This window comes from Protopterus annectens, chromosome 13.part0 (assembly GCF_019279795.1).
Source record: "Protopterus annectens isolate FY-2018-M chromosome 13.part0, PAN1.0, whole genome shotgun sequence".
Classification (NCBI taxonomy): Eukaryota; Metazoa; Chordata; order Ceratodontiformes; family Protopteridae; genus Protopterus; species Protopterus annectens.
In genome coordinates this window covers 797,629,900-797,649,729 of record NC_056747.1, presented here as the reverse complement: position 1 = coordinate 797,649,729, position 19,830 = coordinate 797,629,900, and the positions used below count along the sequence as shown (strand labels likewise).

The 19,830-nt window shown below is 37.8% G+C and overlaps 1 protein-coding gene across 3 annotated transcripts in view; it reads right to left on the bottom strand.

The window, feature by feature from the left end:
- TRPV2 (transient receptor potential cation channel subfamily V member 2) overlaps positions 1–19,830 on the bottom strand; it is a 1,022,245-nt gene that overhangs the window by 180,470 nt on the left and 821,945 nt on the right. For all 3 annotated transcript variants that reach the window (XM_044054526.1, XM_044054527.1, XM_044054525.1), the window contains exon 13: positions 7,303–7,601. In XM_044054526.1, the coding sequence (XP_043910461.1) occupies positions 7,303–7,601 (299 nt within the window). The remainder of the gene's footprint in view (positions 1–7,302; positions 7,602–19,830) is intronic.

The following is a 19,830-nucleotide window of genomic DNA, read 5'->3' as shown; positions in this document are numbered from 1 at the left end:
GTCTTCCAAGATTTGATCCATCTTAGGGGAACACATCAAGCAGATCTTTCTGCCAGAGGCAATTATGACACGCTTCTTCACAGACTGGATTTAGCCACACATGATCAGGAATGTTTGATACATCCCTGCCCCCCAAAAAACTGCAATTAACTCCCTGGATGATAGGGTTGTAATGCCTTTAGGCATCTTTTTTCTGAGGATGTGCAGCAGGTATTAATTGAGGCAAGAAAGCCTGCTACTAGTACATCATATATTAGCAAATGGATTAGTAAATAGCAAAGGTTTTCTAGCTGGTGGCAGTAAAAGAACCAAAACCCACTCAGGGCTGGTGTTTCTCTGGTTTTCCAGTATTTGTGTTAGTTATTATCCTGTGGTCTGTCTTACTCCTCAATCAAGGTTCATTTGTCGGCCATTCCAGCATGTCTGTCTACGGATCGCCCTTTGCATAAGAAGCCTCCTAGAAAAACAGTGGCTCTTCTGTGGGGTCTAAATTTTCTGTTCAACAAGCTAACACATGCTACATCTGAACCAGCTCATCAGGCTGAACTGTGGTGCTTGACAAGGAAAACAGACTTACTCATTGCTTTGACCATTGCAAGAAGATTACCTGAGTTGCAAGCTCTAATGGTGGGCCAACCTTATCTCATTTGTTACAAGGATAGGGCTTACTTGGGAACAAATCCTTCTTTTATGCCTAAAGTGGTATTCAAGTTTAATTTAAGCCAAACTGTTCATCTCCCTGTCTTCTTTCCTGAACCTGAAAATGAAGGAGAAAGGATACTTCATACCTTGGATGTCAACAGGCAACTCAAGTACTATCTTGACAGAACAAAATCTTTCAGAACTTCTTATCACTTGTTCATTTTTTGTGAAGGTACAAAGAAAGGGCAGCCTGTGTCAAAACAGACAATTTCCATATGGTTGTCTCAGACCTTTATTATTCACACCATAACAAAACTATTCCAGGCAGAGTCAAAGCTCAATCTACCAGTGCCTTAGTTTCATCTATGGCTTTTGGAAAGAGTAATATTCTAGAAGTATTCTACAAGCAGCAACTTGGTCCTCTGTACATACTTCTACAAAGCACTGTAAACATCTCACTCCATCTAACCAGTGTTCTGAAATGCTTCGAGATGACTGTCATTCCTCTACCCAGGAAACCACAGCCAACAACTCTGAATGACTACCGACCAGTTGCTTTAACCTCAATGGTAATGAAGTGCCTTGAGAGGCTGGTCAAAGATCATATAGCCTCAGTCTTACCTGTGACGCTGGACACACTGCAATTCACATACAGGACAAACCACAGTACAGGGGATGCCATCTCACTAGCTCTCCATAAAACACTGAACCACTTAGTAGGCAAAAATGGCTATGCAAGACTGCTATTCATCAATTTCAGTTCTGCCTTCAGCACTGTCATTCCTCAGAATCTGATATAGAAGGTACTTCAACTGGACATAGACTCTCATTTATGCAATTGGATTCTGAGCTTCATTACTGAAAGGCCTCAAAAGGTTCATGTGGCAGACAACAGCTTTGGAAGTATCCTGAACACAGAAGTACTGCAGGGAGTGTGTCTTAAGCCCTCTCCTTTTCACTCTGCTGACAGATGACTGCATGACATAAGATGGATAGGATCATCAAATTTGCAGACGGCACCACTGTTATAGGCCTGGTCAAAGACGGAGAGGAGGAGACCTACAGGAATGAGATTCATCAACTACTGGTTTGGTGTGACAACAACAATCTAGCACTGAATGTCAGCAAGACAAAGGATTTGAATGTTGATTTCAGAAGATCTCAAGTACTACACAAACCTCTAGTGATGAAAGGAATGACAGTGAAAAGGGTCAAGAGTACAAAGTTCTTGGGTGTTAATATCACGGAGAACTTATCTTGGTCAGGTCATGTATCTAGCACAGTCTAAAAAGCTCAGCAATGCTCGTACTTTCTAAGAACACTTAGGAAGGCAAAATTACCAAGCTCCATACTTCAGACCTTTTATAGGGGCAACATTAAAAGTGCCCTGACCAACAACATAACAGTCTGGTATGGGAGCTGTAACAATCAGGATCAGAAGGCTCTCAAGAGAGTTGTAAGGTCAGCAGAAAGAATCACTGGCACCTCCCTTACACCTCTGGAAGATCTACACAAATGCTGATGCATTGACAGGGCCAAAAAGATTTCCAGCGATCCAATGCATCCTGCCAATGGTCTGTACACTCTCCTCTCCTCAGGCAGGAGATACAGAAGCCTGGCTTGTAAGACACCAGACTAAATAACATCCTGAGTATCCCTAAACTATGACTGGATGATTCAAGGGACTGAACTTTGGGAATCAGCCTGGCCACAAAGGGCTCCAGATGAGCATTCAGAAATAGAAAAGTCCATGAAGTGCTGCATGTATCTCTCAGAGTGGGAGCTGAGGGCATGTCTTCTCCATGCTCACGGTCCTCAAATAATGCCAAAAGACCAGGTTTGGTCTTGAGATGTCCCTAATAAAGGGTGAGCTCTTGACCTGAACAATTTAGAAGGCCAGATGAACACTGGCTTACATTAAGGATGTCCAGGCAGGGACTTATCCTTTGAGAAGTCATCCTCTACCACCATCTTTGCTAAGTGGACTAGCAATTTTGTTCACTATTGGCATCAGGTATTTAGGTTGTATTGTGTTTTTCCTCAAGTCAATACAGCCAATGACAATGATGGGCTTGTTGATAATTTGATGACCACACAGATTTTTTTCTGGTTCTTAGGTACGCAAATAAGATTTTATAGACAGTAGAAAGGATCAAGAGCTAAAATGAGTGAGCAGCAAAAATGAACTACGGGTCCAGGAATGAGCGTTCCTTTGTAAGTGGCACATTACATCATAACATACAATGGCTGAATACATAGACATCATCCAACATGTGATTTTTCTGAAAAAATACTGAATATGAATTGGTGGCAAAGTAATTTTCACCCAAGAACCATCAAGGATGGCCCTTGAGGTTAGATTTTGTATGTTTTGCCTAAAAAGTCAGTGTCAGTCTGTGTTTAACTTTCAGTTTCTGCAGCGTTCATGTTTATACCATCCTTGTCTGTCAAGTGCTGTATTTATTTTCTCTTTGTAGGGATAAAATAGGCCAGTTTTAACCTAAACATTTTGTTATTTATCAGAAACAACTGGTTATTGATATGTGGTATAATATACTGGAGCCTATGTGCCATGTACCCATATTCCACTGATGAGATAGTCACTTAATGTTGCTCACGAGCTTACAGGTAGTATACCAGCACGTATACTATAAAACACCAATCTGCCTCCCATTCCTCCTGCTCCTTTTGTGGACTGGTACTCTTTTTAGTTAAATTTTGAGCAACACTGCGAAAATGGCATGGTTTGCACCTCTAATAAATACATATCCCATATTATTGTCTTCCCCCAGGATGTTGTCAGATAACCTGCATACATATTTAAACACAGGTCACTGGTACTGTTTGCAGTAGTTCTTGTTTTAGGTATCAGCATCTAGTGTGCCCCCTCTAGAATGAACATTAAAAGGACAAACATCATTTGCATATGAATTCAATGTTCAAGTGTTTTTTAACCTTAAACGTCAAGCCAGAATGCTTTAATCACTAAAAAGTATGGTACAGAGTATATGAAAATAAAGTTGCACCTTTGTTATGTCCACATATGGTCTCTACTGCTTTTATGTATATAGCTGTATGAATAGCATGGGGCACAGTCTCTCTAGAAAAACATGTAGCTACAGTTTGCTAAATAAATGCACCATACTTGAAGAAAAGCAGTGTTGTCTGAAGCAGGAAAGAAGATATAATTTGATGCAATACCCACATCTGTCTCCACTTTTGTAAAACAAACAAATCGATATAAATATATATATATATATATATATATATATATATATATATATATATATATATATATATATATATATATATATATATATATATATATATATATATATATATATATATATATATATATATATATATATATATCTGTATACACACATATATATATATATATATATATATGTATAATCTGTATATATTATAAACCAAAAAGGAGCAAAACTGAGGAAATTCAAAGCGAACTGGACAACCAGGAAAAAGTTAAATTTTATTTGAGCGCTTTTGTCAATTTTTAACTACTTCTTCAGAATAAAATCAAGTTACACTCAGAGTCTTATGTAATGAGTGCAATAAATCAATTAAAAAAACACTTGTAGAATGTACATCCACTTTTAAAGGTACAGGCTCCCTTAATGCATTTTAATAGCAAGTTATGTACATTTTTACCATAGATGTTATATCTCTTTATATATATTTTCAAAACCAAGAATAAATAAAATCAATAACATTCTTGTCATGGTTGTAAGAGACATTAAATATTTAAATGCAGAAGTCTGCTTTTAATTTAAAAAAACCTGCTAAGCGAGACCATATCATTAAGCCCTGGACTAGTGGTGGCATTGACCCTCAATTGCCATAATAGTTCTTTATACTCCAGCATATGGTCAATAGGGCCACCTCTTTTGTCTATGATGATCTGTTCAAGAACTATAAACCTGAAATAGTGACCTGGGTGAAGTTTAATATTTTTGGCTAATGCATTTGTGATGTTACATTTGTCTATATTATAAACATGTTGGTAAATGCGAGTTCTAAAAGCATTTTTGGTTTTTCCGATATAGAAGCACGAACAAGTCTGACAAATGCTGGCATAAATGACTTTTTTACTGCCACAATTGTGTTTCTGAAATAATCTAACCCATCCATAACCTTTGAGTAAAACCCTGTCTGCCTCTAGTATGTGCTTACACTGCGTGCACTGCCCACATTTTGTCATTTGTCCCAGTCTACCAGTGGTACTACTAGATGGATTTCTTTCAAGAATATTCTTGATGCTGGTGTCCTTTCTGTAAACCACTAAAGGGGCTTCACCAACCTTCTGAAGTATATATATATATATATATATATATATATATATATATATATATATATATATATATATATGTGTGTGTGTATATATATATATATATATATATATATATATATATATATACACACACACACACACACACACACACACACACACACACATATATATATATATATATATATATATATATATATATATATGGGTCTACTTTAAAACACCGACACGCAAAACACGGACGACGAGAACACCGAGACCGGAAGATCGACAACTGAGATGACCGACAGTTTAAAAGCATGAAACTTCACATGCCCAACAAACCACAGTCCCGACAATCAACAAAACAAAACAAATACCTTTTCCGAAAATCACACACACAACACAAGCACAACAAAAAACTTACAAACCTGCACTAAACCTTACATACACAACTACCTATGCACTAACCTTAACCCGCCCCTAACCCTAAAGTCTGTCACTATCACACACTTACCTTACCCGCACCCTAACCCTAACTCACTTAACCTGCCCCTAACCCTAAAGTCTGTCACTATCGCACACTTACCTTAACATGTCTGTGTTCTCAGCGTCAGGCTTTTAAACTGTCTGTCATCTCAGTTGTCGATCTTCCGGTTTCGGTGTTCTCGTCCTCAGTGTTTTGCTTGTCAGTGTTTTAAAGTAGACCCATATATATACAGTGGTGTAAACCTTGGCTCGAGATGATTGCCACTATTGAAGTGACACCCTGACCCCATGTGCAAAATGGGGAAAAGGGGTTGAGGGTGGATGGATACACACACACACACACACACACACACACACACACACACACACACACACACACACACACACACACACACACACATGTATATATATTATACTGTCACTCCACTTGCTGCAAACTGTCTCCATAGTACCAGACACAAAGGGTTATACTTTTAATTAGCCCTAGCTTATATCTCCATGTTTAGTTCCCCGAATCTTCTTCCAGACTATGATTGTAGCACAGAAATATACAATACTATGTCTGGGCAAGCAGCTGAACCAAAATGCAATCACTTAAGATAATAAATTTGAATGTGTGTTTGAACCAATCTCCTCACCAATAATGTGCACAGACACAGAGATTACCAATGAGAGTAACTCTAAATATGTCTGTTGGCTTATCTAATAGTTCATAAGTAAAGGAGGGAATAATAAATCATCAAAATGTTTAATTTCTAGAGTATTTTTTCTTATTCTGTAATTGCCTGGCCGTCTTTACTTCCTTCCCCTCAGTTCAGTTTCCCCTTATGCTGTAACCTAGTACCTTATGTATTAAAATCTCAGCTTAAAGCTCTCTTAAATCACAACCCCCCCCCCAAAAAAAGTAGCACTTGACTGTCCACAGCAAATTCCAGATTTAGACCACCCTGACAGAAATACAACTCACAGATAATGGAAGCAAGTGCTGTAGAAAATACCATAAACTGTAAGAATACAGCACAGATAGCCCAATGAATTACAGCACACTGGTTTATTCAGAGACAGGACTCCACACAGTGAAATATAAACGCTTATATCCACAAGTACGTTTTTGTCTACACAGGCTTTCTCAGATGCATGTAGATGAGATACAACTCAGTTACTGTTTGTTTAGCAGTGAGCCTAACTAATCCTCTAAGAAGCTTCTTCCTACACTCTTGGGCTTGATTGCACGAGTTCCTACTTTGACTTTGTGCAGCTCTGAGCACATTATTTACCCAGGATAATGCTTCTGGACTGTCAGTGAAAAGATGCACTTGGGCCACCTGATCTTAAATAATTAGCAGATTAATAAAATGAAAATAATTCCCACAGCTCTTCCAAGGAGTACATGCTATTTTCTCTGTTTGCTAGGTTACCAGACTCGTGAAACTCTGGAAATACTGAGATAATTTTGTAAGCACCTTCAGGTAATATATTTCTCAGAGTGACAGCATATGTGTGAAACATAACTGTTAATTACTTACTGGTATACATGGCAATGGCCTGATTCTCCTTCATAAAAGAAGTCAACAGAGCTGGTAAGATTAGAATTATATTTCAACTTTCCTTCTTTTGAACTAAGTTTATCACACCCGCATTACTGGCATGTGAAACTGAAGTTGTGATGCTTTGCTGTTGGGCTGATTACACCACAAAACCCAAGGCCTTCTTCTCCATTTAACACTTACAGTTAGCTGAACAGATATTTTAAATGCAAAGATACAACAGAAGCAGCTTCATGACTTATAAATATGTAGGAACATGTCAGCTTAAGTAGAATTGTTTTACAGATATATGTTTGCTCTTTAAGTATTCTTATCTAAGAAGAGATTTGACCATACCTGTAACTTCCAAATGCTCTGACTTTCTGCTGAAATGTTGGTAACCGTCTCACTCATAAGGGCAATTAACATATTTAGAAGAAGAATGTAAGTCAAAGTGATGTACATTATGAGGAGAAAGATGAACATATGTTGAAATTTATGATTTGCAGCAGCCTCCAGGTCTCCCATTCCAATGGTGAACTTGAAGAGGTCCATACAGGTGAAATACAGATCACTATAAGGTTTAACTTCTGTACAGGCTGTGCCATTCTTATTCTCAGCATCATTGTCTGTATCTCTCACAAGCACCACAACAGCTGAAACAACATAAAGTCTGTAAGAACCATTTTATGCATTTTATTTTTCTCATGAAAAAATAGGAATTAACATAACATTATTACGTAGATTCCTTACCTTTTATGCAATTTTGATTTTTAGTGCATACACAGAAATCTATTAACACAGCATTAATTTTCTTAAATTGCAGTGCTGTGCAATCTTGTAGCCTAGTAAATGTGCTGGGCATAATTTTAATAATAATTCATTTTCATGTTATTCATTTCCTTTGACCACGTGGCATTCATTTGCTAACATAGGTACAAACAGGCAGAGGTCATAGTTCATAGGTATTCATTATTGGGCTATAATAAACTGCACTCTATTTTAAAACTTTATGTGCTTTTTCAAACCACATATGAACAGTGTGTATTGTTATCTCATGAAGTGGTGTGAGATAGAAATAAATCCTCTGGGTGAAAACAAATTATGACTTGTTGACAGCTCAAAATAGCCCTGGGGTGTTAGTTTCATCTATTATGTGTTAGTCTGATATCTTATTCAATACCTAGGCTGTAGCAACTGATTTTCTCACCTACTTTTGAAGGTGTGTTACAACCTGACGATATTATATTTGGGAGGGACAAAAGTACAAAGCCATTATAACCTGAAGGCATGAAAGCACAATGCATTCTTTGATAGAGTTAAAGAAATCTGTATTTCAGATGTTTATGCATTGAATGACCAAGGTGTTGATCTGTCATTGTCAGTCAAATCGCTACAAGGCAAAAGTATTGATTATTAACATACACAACTTACTCCCTGCATTTTCTACAGCTTAATACTGACAACTGTGAAATCTCAGCAACTTATAATGAAAGTTGAAAAATCGTGACCATATCTTGGGATTGGGATGTTATAAGCGTTGTTCTGATACCTTCCAAAAGAATATGTAATTAAGTTATTTTTTTCAGACATGAAATAACTTCCTTGTTTGTTTGTTTTCTGTAGAGAACATATGAGGTAATTGCCAATAGATAGGGCACATTCTTGTAGTGTCATGTCAAAAGAAAGGAAAATGTTTTACTTTACATATACATTAAGACACATCATTAATGGCTGTATCTTTTATGGATGCAGTCATTATAAATTTAACGAAAAACAGTCTATTGGTGGTATGATTTGTATTTTTAACAGTCTGTGTCAGAGTATACTCCATTTCATTTACTTGATTTGTTTTTGTTACTATCTGAACATTGAGGTGAATGGGTGTCCATTTACAGAAGTGACCCGGGAGAATGCAAGAAGAAAGTACAAGAAAACAATTTATTTTTGTATCCATAACAAAGTGTTAAACATATGAAACAAGATGATAAAAACTGAAATTACAGGAGAAAATGCAAGTAGGCGCTAAATACCAAGACACCAATTAGAAAGATATTATGATAATTTTGGTCTGGCAGTGTGAACGCTGGCTCTATGTGATTTGGTCATATTGACTAATGTTGATGTGATACCTCAGTCCCATGTAAAAAATGGGAAAAAGGAGATTAATGATGAAATATGTTAAAGTATTTTGTAGCAAATCATATAAAACCATCACTTTTCTGTCTTGTAATCTCTTAAAACTGCAGTAAAATTATGAGTTGTAAGATGCATTTCCTTAGGTAATGGTCATGAACATCCTCCTTCCAAACTGTGCTTTGCCCTTCTTTAGCTATAGTTCCATGCTGTGGGCTACCTTACATGCTTCACATGTGTTGATGGCTTCTGAAGTTTGGTCCAAGCCATAGTTCAATAATAGTGAATAATTACACCACATGGTTATAAACTACACAAGATGGACAGGCAAGAAAAAGTTGATGGTTGGGTGGTCATCTATAGTTTTAACAGAATCAAATTCATTTCATTTGGGATCAGCTTTCTTCTGACCATTCAGCTGGGGGGACACAACCTTGTCTTGGTCTGTGCTTATCATATGTCAGAACATAGCCACAGTCTGCTTCCTAGGGCTGTAAACTGAGTCCATAAATATATACCCAGTTAAGTGTTAATGGTTGGGATTTTTAACTGATTTTAAGAGAATGGTCTGACTAGTGTGCCTTACTTTGAATGATTCAGCCAAATGGATATTGTACAACTACACTTACTGCAAGAACTTAATAAAAACATTTTGCTAAGTTTTCACTATGTAAAGATTGTAAAGACGATGGCAGATCCCTCTCCCAATAGTACTCTCTGGAGGAGTTCATTTTCAAAAATCTCCTGAGGTATTCAGTGAGAAGGATCCACATCTCTTTAGTTGTGTACTCGCATTCACAGGTGCCTTCTTCGCCTTCCAAGTGGGGCCATGAATTTATTAGCTTTTTTGAGCTTTCCTGCTTCTTTAATGTACACTGTCAGAAGATGGCTGAGGCTACAAAAGGCAAGAAACTTGATAACACAGACATAAAGAGAGAGAGAGAATGAGTATGACTTCATCTGCTTAACTTATTCTAAGCTTTACAAAGTAGTTATTTTAAACACTTGTTTTGTAGCTGAAGAGGAAAGGGTTCTTTACAGTGTGTTTAAAATATGACGAAGAACATGAACCACATAGTCCAACTGGAATATTACCAACATTGTACCCATACATTCTGAAATGAGCTAGTAATTCTGAGTACTGTGAGCACTGACATTCTAAGTGAATGGAAAGTCAAAACTGCATGAAAGGATTGAGTATTGAATCTCACAAACAGAATCCTCTCCAAAGTCTATAGCTGGTTTAAAAACTTCCTGTCTCATAAAACCTTCAAAGTCAAAATAGGTACAACTTATGCTGGATATATAAATGCGTACTGTGGAAAAGAAAAGTTTTAGTCAGAAAATAAAAGTATGTCCATGCTGTCTTCCTTTACTTGTCAAAATAGTTTGACAAAGGCAGTCATTGCAATCTCATCTGTATTGTCAATGATATACTTTAATCACATTCCACTACACTGAATACATACTTATTTTAATTTAATAACTTAGAATGTTAGATGGGACGCAGCTGTTCTACAACCATAAAATTGTCAAATGTGTCCTCAGAATTCTCTTACTTGTCCAAGATGTGTCCCTGTCTGTGTAAATATGCAGATGCACTGTGGGGACATTTAAATAATACATTATATCAATAATCACCTCCATGTCTTCATGTTATTTACTTCATCCAGTAAGAAAAAACCTCAAACCTCACTGGCCGAAACCAAATACACTTTAGTAGAGCAATACAATGCAATACAATATTTAGTATTTTTATTCCTTTGTATTAAGAATCTCATCTTCTACTACTTCTTGCAAGAGTTGGTGGACACTGATACACAGCTTCTAGGAGAAATGTGTTATGCTGTTTACTATAACAGTTGTATCAACATGTACATGTATTCCCCTTGGCATGTACATGTATTCTCCCTGGTAAAAAATTTCCATCTATCACATAGTTTTATCTAAACACATCACTTTAAATGAGACATATTTACCTACACCCAGAAGTGGGTTATTGCAATAATATTATTTATTATTAGTTTCAAGAAACACTATATTCTAAATAATGTATAATGCGAGCGCTTTTGCCCTTGCTGTTCAGCGAGCCTGCTGGCATCCACGGCAGTTCTCTTGCTGTGGCCTTGCCTTGGCGAGAAAGCAGAAAGTATTGATTTACGGACTTGTAATAGCACGAAATTAGATCTTCATAAGCGAATGGGTGTTTAATATAACATTAACAAAAAGCAGCAAACGACTGCGCTCCTCCTGCTTTTTTAAACACCTGTCTCGCCAAACGGGTTTAACACATGGAAAGTAGCTGCTTTAATAAAAGTAACGGAGAAGTATGCTTCGCTTTGTTATTTAACATGAAATAGCTATGTTAAACCCATTTACAATGTCGCTACAGAAAGAAAAAGCAAATAAGTAAAGCAAGATCTCCTCGTTGGATTATTGTTGTAGGTTAAAGGATTTAAGATGTTAAACATAGCTAGACAGCTTTTAAAACTGTTTTAAGAATTCTCGCTTTTTTTTTAAAATGTGCTGTTTAAACTCCTTTTAACATACAGACACAGTTTTTGAAATTATACTTTGATATCATTATACGAAAACCGCGATTAATCGACCTTTCCCATTAATGTACTTATTCCATCTCTTTTTGTCTAATAACCTCTTTTCTTTTAAAGACAAATAATCTCCTAAACAATGAAAAGCTGTTGCTGCTCCCACTTTTGCAAATCATGGCTTAGTAAACTGGCAGAAATGGTTCCTGTAGTGAGGAAGAATGAGTAAATATTTGTACTTTTATAAACTCATGATTTCTAGACTGTTGGCTAATAGGTGTCATGTGATATTTTGTGCAATTGTATAAATATGTCTGTTTCCTAATGGCAAAATGAAAGTAGTCTTCATAAAAGTTAACAGTAAAAAATATTAACATTTTATTGTCATAGTAAGGAATTAATGATTTCAGCTAGAGAGTTTTTTTTTTACATACTGGGCAACAGAGAGTTGCATTTTTTGTGAATTTTCAAATTCCAAAGTGACCCCCCCTTCCTTGAAAACTAGCTTGATGGCAATCAATTTACAATAGCCTCTTGTTAAAAGGTTCAAGGTTAATGATACCTTCAACTATGCAGACCAGTGGTGTGGATCAAATATATGAGGGTCACAAGTTGCAAAGAGAGATATGGGTTGGTGGCCTGGGTTAATATGACAAATAAATTACCTTTGCTGCACTAAAAAGCTTGTATCAAAGAGTGAGACAAATCAGCAGAAGTATTATTACCAAGAAAATTACTGAAGACACCTTGGCAAAATAAGGGGGCAGATGTAATCATTCTCAGTTGCAGTAATCACTACTGGTAGATTGTTCCTCTGGATTTCTGTAAACTGCAAAAGTAACTGCCACAAGACCCGAGGATGTGGTCAATCTAAAGTCCACATTTGCCAGGCAAGTCATCCCTGAGACTCTGTTCTCCGACAATGAACCTCAATTTTTAGGACACTAATTAACTCAGTTTTGATAGAAGTCTGGGTACAGGCACATTATCAGTGGTTTGAAAATTTTCAAGACCAATAGAGTGTTAGAATACCATGTCCAAACAGTGAATAATTTGATAAAAAAGCTTCAAGACCCATACCTAGCTTTAAATGCTTAAAGAGTGACACTTGGAGCATAGGCTTTATATATCACAGTATGTCAACGTCCTTCTATGATGGACCACAAACCCCCTAGTCCAAGTGTTATATCTGATAGAGAGAGGGGAAGACAGGAGTATGATGCATCCATTAAAAGAAGGCATCTCATGAGATACACAAATTTGTTTAACAATGGACAGGAAGTATGGAGTTTGGATATCAAGGTTCAGAGTAAAATGGCACCACCTCACCCCATAACTCATTCAGATGTGTTGAAGTTTCTCAAGGTCTTATGAAAAGAATCAAAATGTCCACAGAAAGAACAAGACACCAGCAGCTAGGATGAACGGCTTATTAGTGTAGCTCAAAGCAACAAACCAAACTATGTAAAAATAAAACAACTTAACCTGCTTTGAATGTCCATGAGTAAACTGAATTATTCAGAGCACAAACATTGTTATGTTTATATTGTAGTGAGCACCATTGTTATTTTTCGGTTTGCATGCTTTATAACATTTAAAGGAGTAAGTACCTTTAAGGTCTGTTACAACTGGTAACAATATAACCATGATATAACGGTTCATTTAAGGTATACAATGTTTTATTGGCCCGTGGAACTTTGAAAATTATAAAATTTGTTGTTTTAGCGTTCTTGTTTGGTCTGAAGTGTACTTGTGAAAGCGTTTACCTGTTATTAAAGAGTTTACCCTGGCCGTGTTTCAGTTCATGTGTTTTTATTTTTATATCTCATGAAAAGAAATGTAAAACAGCTTCTGGCACTGCAAATCAGTGAAGGGGATAGTCTGGAACAAGCCTCTGTAACTCCCATACCAAAGAACCCTAAACATTCCTCAGCATAAAATTACAGTCCTGTTTCAGTGCTCTCGATCACACTAAACAGAAATCAACATGACTTTTGGCCAAGCATTAGCATAATTATGGCCATATACATTCTTACAAATTACATACCAACTTGAACAGAGATAACCTAACATGTACTATTGTTATTGATCTGATAAAGGATTTTAACCTTGCAGACCATACCCTATTTTTAGACTGTTCTACCACCAATGGACTGAGCTCCAAAGCCTTGAGCTGGTTTAAAAACCTCCTTTCTCATAAAACCCTTATAGTCAGAATAGGTACAACTTATGCTGGTAATGTCTTTTTATACAAAGTAGTACGCCAGGGTAGTGTACTCTCACCCCACTCTCAGTGTTTATAAAGAAACTGTATTCCAGTCTTACACATATAATAATCATAATGTAAACAGATGAAATGGCAAGCTATTGATCCAGCCTGTCCTCCACTATTATCAACTCAAACCTAGAGTATGACCTCAACCTACTCTTAAACTGGTTACATAACGTGAAACTCCTATTTAACCTTAATTAACGTAAAAAATGTTATGATATTCAGAGTAAAACAAAAACTCAAGACCCTTCCAAATTTCCATTACAACTTTATGCCGATCATTTCTGATATCTTGGAATCTGGCTTGACAGCTAACTAAACCTCTAGCACCACATAAACATGACCAAAGCCCACACCTCCAAAAATCTGTTCTGGGGTTGGAACATTTCTCACTTCATTTCTCCTCAAGGTAGAATTGCTATTGGGAAAGGTATCCTTCACTCAAACTCTAAAATGAAATTATTTATTCTTCATAAGCTCTCTAATCAAATTTGAAGAATCATAACCCTCTGTACTAAATGGGAACACATTGACAAACTCTAGTGAAAGTAAAATTGCTCCCTGTAAAGCAAAGGCAAAATTACTTCTCAGCATTCTTCTATTCAAGCTACTTAGGTGCATAGGTTCATAGGTAAGTACTAGGCTATCTGCCCGAGGGCATCTATTAGCCTAGCCAGAATGTGTTGGCTTTTGCTGCCCCCCCCTAGATTAGTTCCATGTGCCTCGGTCCAGCAGAGCCATTAGTTCCCTGTGCCTCTGTCCAGCAGAGCCACTGCAGTGATCCCTGGGGTATATTTTCTGTTTCCTATCCACTCATCAAGGTTTCTTTTGAAGATTGTTAGTGAGGGGCTGTGCCTAATGTAGATTGGAATCCTGTTCCAAAGCATGGGGAGTCTCTGGGACAGGAATCTATCCCTCCAGCACGTCCTATTCATCATTGTGGTGAGATTTAGATTCCTAGAGTGTGTGGCTCTTGGGGATTTGTTTTTCTTTTTAGGTGGAGCATGTCCAGCACTTCTGGGTTGGACATGGCCTTGTATATCAGGCAGAGATCACCTCTGAGTAAGCGGTATGCAACCAAGTACAGCTGGAGTCTCTTCAGTCAGACTGCATAGGGAATATGTTTGAGGCCAGTAATCCTCTTGGTGAGGTACTTCTGTGGTCTTTCCAGCTGTTGCAGATGTCTTTTAAGGTACATCCCAAATGGGGCGTTGTACTCTATGATGGGTCTGATGAGTGATGAGTAGAGGGGCACAATAACCTCTTTTGTTCTAGATGCAAACCCTTTTGTGATTAGGTGGGCTACATAGAAGGATTTTCTAACCACCTTGGCAATATGATTATCAAAGGAGAGATTACTATCTACTTGGGTCCCCAGATCCCTTATTACATTTTCTGTATTTAGGGGACTACCATGTATGTGGTAGTTCATGGGTACTTTGTTTTTTCCAAAGGGGATGACTATGCACTCTTTGGCATTTAACTTGAGGCCATGATTTTGACACCAGGTATCCGTCTCAGTGAGACCCTTCTGGAGGATGTCTGTATCAGCTGGAGAGTCAATTATGGCCCCCAGTTTGCAGTCGTCTATGAACTTGGTCAGCCATAGTCCTCCTGTGCTTGCCTGTATCTCTGAGAAGTACATACCGAACAGGAGAGGTCCCAGGACTGAGCCCTGGGGGACACCACTTGTAACTGGTTTAGAGTCAGACCTACAGCTTGCAACTCTCACCGTGTGGGTTCTGTCCATGAGCCAATTGGCAACCCATCTCATGACATAAGGGTTTATGTTCAGGCTGGTGAGCTTGTCTATATTTCCAGAATGGGAAATGGTGTCAAAAGCCTTTGAGAGGTCTAGGTAGGCTGTGTGGACCTTCTTTCCCTCGTCTAAAGCCTTGGTAAATGTCTCAAAGAAGTCCACCAGGTTTAGGAGGCATGACCTGCCCTTAACAAAGCCAAACTGGGTAGGGTCCAATGTTGGAAGGTTTCCAATGTCTCTGTTAATGAATTCCATGATGATGCACTCCATAGCCTTGCAGACCAGGCTAGTCAGGTTTATAGGGTGATAGTTCCCGAGGTCTGTTGTGGCTCCACCTTTGTGGAGCGGGATAACTGTTGGTGTGTGCCACTCTATGGGTACGTAGCCTGTAGAGAGGCTGAGTTTGAACAGTGTGTTTAGGTGAGGGGTTAGTTCATGTTGGAGCTCGTGTAAGACACAACCTGGGACACTGTCTGGTCCCATTGAAGCTGTATTTTTGGTTTTGGATAGGGCTGTTTTAACCTGTGTGTCAGTGATTGCCAGGGCACTATATTCTTCTGGTATGGTTATGGACCCTTTAGGGGGGAGATGGGGGTGATGTTTGCACTAAACCTGTTTGCAGAATGTTGGCAATATCAGTCAGTTCAGTGTATTTTGTGCCATTCTGCACTAACTCAGAGCAGATCTGAGAGTTTCCACTTAGGTTCTTGACATAGCTAAAGAACGCATTGTGGTTATCTTTGGAGTTCTTGGCAATTTTTCTTTTGAAGCTGGCCTTGGATGATTTTATGAGGGATCGTAGTTTCTTGCTGATACTGATCAGGGATGTCTTTCCTTTTGGGGATTTTACTCTTTTTCTGCACTAGTTTCCTCCTTTTGTTGTATAGCTTGTTTATGGCAGGGGTCCACCAGAGTGGTTTCCTTTTCTTGGAGGAGTGAGTCTTGGTTTTGCTTGGGATAGCACGATCCATGCATTCTTGCAGGTGCTCATAGAGTGCCTTCATAAGGGATTCAGCAGCTTGGACAGTGTGGTCCTTTAGCATGGGGGCTGTAAAACTTTCCACCTCGGTCTGAAGTAACGTGAAGTTTGCTTTTGAAAAGTTTCTCACGGTGGTTTCCTTGATTGGGGGTGGGAGCGGAATGTGGATATCCAGAGTGATTAGTCTATGGTCTGATCTAACCAGCGAGGGTTTGACCTCCGGTGTAGAACACTGGTTGCCCATGTTGGTGATGACCAGATCCAATATGTTGTCACCTCTGGTGAGGGTGTTGACCAGTTGATCCAGTGCGTTCGAGTTTATAAATTCTAGGAAGCGTTGGGCAAGGGAGTTAGTACTTGAGTAGTTCTCCCAGTTAATGTTTGGGTAATTTAAATCAACAAATATTAGGGCATTTGATAGGACCTTCATATCTTCCAGTGTCTCCAGAAATGCAGAATGGAGGTCCTGTGTCATGATGGGTGATCTGTAGTAAGTTACAATTTGAATTGCAGTTTTGCCCATTGTTAGTTGCACATGGATGATCTTTGAGGCATTGTACTGTGCCACTAACCTGGAGGTGTGAGTATCCTTGATGAATATGGATACACCCCCACCTTTTGTGTTTCGGTCAGGGTTCTGTGTCCGAAAAGTATGGTATGAGTTATAGCCTGGTAGTGCTGGAGTGCTCTCTGGAGCCTTAAACCAGGTTTCTGTTACTGCACAGATATCGATGTAACGACTTAACCAAGCTTCCTTACCAGTCTGATTAAACTGTCTGACTACTAAATTAAGACTACAATTTCTGTGTGCCCTCCCTCAACAAGAGACAATCTACTCTCTACTCTTAATACATTTTTCACTACGCTCATTTATTTTCAGTCACTGGTCCCTAGTTTAGGGAAATCTTACCTCCAAACTAAGAGATATTCATTCCTTTTAGAACTTCCTCTCCTAGCAAAAAAAAAAAAAAATAATAATAATGATAAAAAAAAAAAATCTTTTAAATTCTGCTGTTTAATGCTGTTTATATCCACTTCCATTCCTCTGCCGTAACCTAATCTTTCACTTGAGCACCACACTCTACTCAGTCTATTCATGTTCTTACGATACACATTTGAGTGCAATTTCATATTCTCCTTCTTGTACTTTTCCTACGTACCCCAGTCTTACCTCCTTTTTTCTTCTCTCCCTTCTTTACATAGTTCCATTTTAATGTGATAGATTAGGTATTGTCCACAGCTGTCAGTTAAGTAATTTGCAATATGTATAATATATTCATAACTTTTTATTGTCTTGAAAACTGAGCTAGCTTGAAAATGGTGCAAGTTTATCAGTGCTTAACCCTGGCTAACAAATGTAAATGAATGAATACATACATAAATACATACATACATACTGAGTCAACTAGTGTCATTAGCCTGCCAATGGAGAATGTTCCTGATAAAGACAGTTCCTGATCAGTCCTATAAAACATTCATTCAATGGCAGTGCAGGGCACGCCCAAAAGTCATGATTCATGGAGTTAATGTAAAGTGTTCCTTCATCTTATATATGATGTTTTTCTATTTTAATGCCTTTGCCTACCAGTGTAGTGTATTTGTAATTATTCTGCACGTATTTCCAATGGATTAAGTCACTGCATAAAAATCATGCTGACTCAGGGTGAAGATAGAAATGTTTGTAGGTAAAGTGAAGATGTTACGGTTTAACATATATCAGCAAAGTCATAAAAGTAGAGTGCCTTTTGTTGTTCAGAAGGGGCAGATGTGATGCAATCCAATAATGTCATACAAGAAAAACTAACATTGTGTGGGGTGTTGTTCACTATAGTCAAAGTCTAGGTAAGCAAAAGTTTATGACTTCCTCTTTTGAACTGTTATCTAAGCTAATATATTACTGATGCATATTGCTGCAAATAAACCCAGTTAAAGGCTGTGTATTACTGTGGCATTTATGAATGTTTTTAAGGAGACATGGCAAACTCCATGAAACTACAGTGGTATAAGGGTGATAAAGTCCCTCTAGATCAGCACTTTCTCAGTGCTGTTTGTGCTCAGGAATAATATAGATCTCCCTACAATCTATATGATCACTCCAATGCCCCAAATTACATAAGACAACCACCCTTCAGTGTGGTAAATGTATTCATGATATGAATGTAGTTATCTGTACCTAGGCTACAGCAATGTTTGTAAATAGTTACTCCTAGCTGATTGTTAGTTTGAATGCTCTGCCCTGTTTCCTGCACTTATAATCAGATGATTTGTACTACACCCTGTTTCTGTGTATAGTAACCGTGCCTCAAACATAAAATGACAGATCATGCGTCTTCTGCCCATTATGCTTAATTTATCATGTGTAATCCTATGTGTCATAAATAGTACGATGTAATGTATTATATTCTGTGGAAGAGTCTCATACAATGAATCCCCTGTAAAAAGGGCAATGGCATAATAAGACTGACCAGTTAACAAACCACAATTAACAGATAAATTAAGTATTTTGCATGTACTAATTGCAATGAGGATTGATAATGCCAGATCTGTGAATCAGACATCACCTGGTAATGTCTGAAGTTACTTGATTATATTTAAACAAAGTACCTCATACTTCAGTTCATGCAGCCTTAGGTGTGATCTCTATGATTGGCATCTTCTGTCAGTTTGACTGACATTGTAAGTCAATATATATCAAACATTATGAAAAGCTAAAAATTAGTTAATGTGGTTTAACAGTTTTCAGTTAGTAAAATGCAAGTTGTATTACATGTAACCAGACCAAAAAGTAAAATAGTGATGCAGGTAAACTGGTCCCCCAGGAATACAAATAGTGTGCAGCAAAACAGAAGACGGCACCAGACCACAACAGATAAAACTATAAACAAAATTTATTCCAAAGACGGATAGGTGAGCGCTTATCACAGCCAAAAGCTGCGTCATCAGACAAATAATTACTTAATTTCCTATTATTTAAACCCAAGCCACCCAGTCATGACACAGTAACAATTAAACCACAATAACTCAATAAAATATAAAACTGCCTAGGAATATGAAAATCCATTCTAATTCCTTAGTTTCAACTCTATTCTTAATAGCACCTCCCCTTAGAATGGATAATTAGAATGTGAGCAACTATGGGTAAGGGTTTAAATGATAAGTTATCCATTAAACCCATATTAGCCAGTAGACCGCT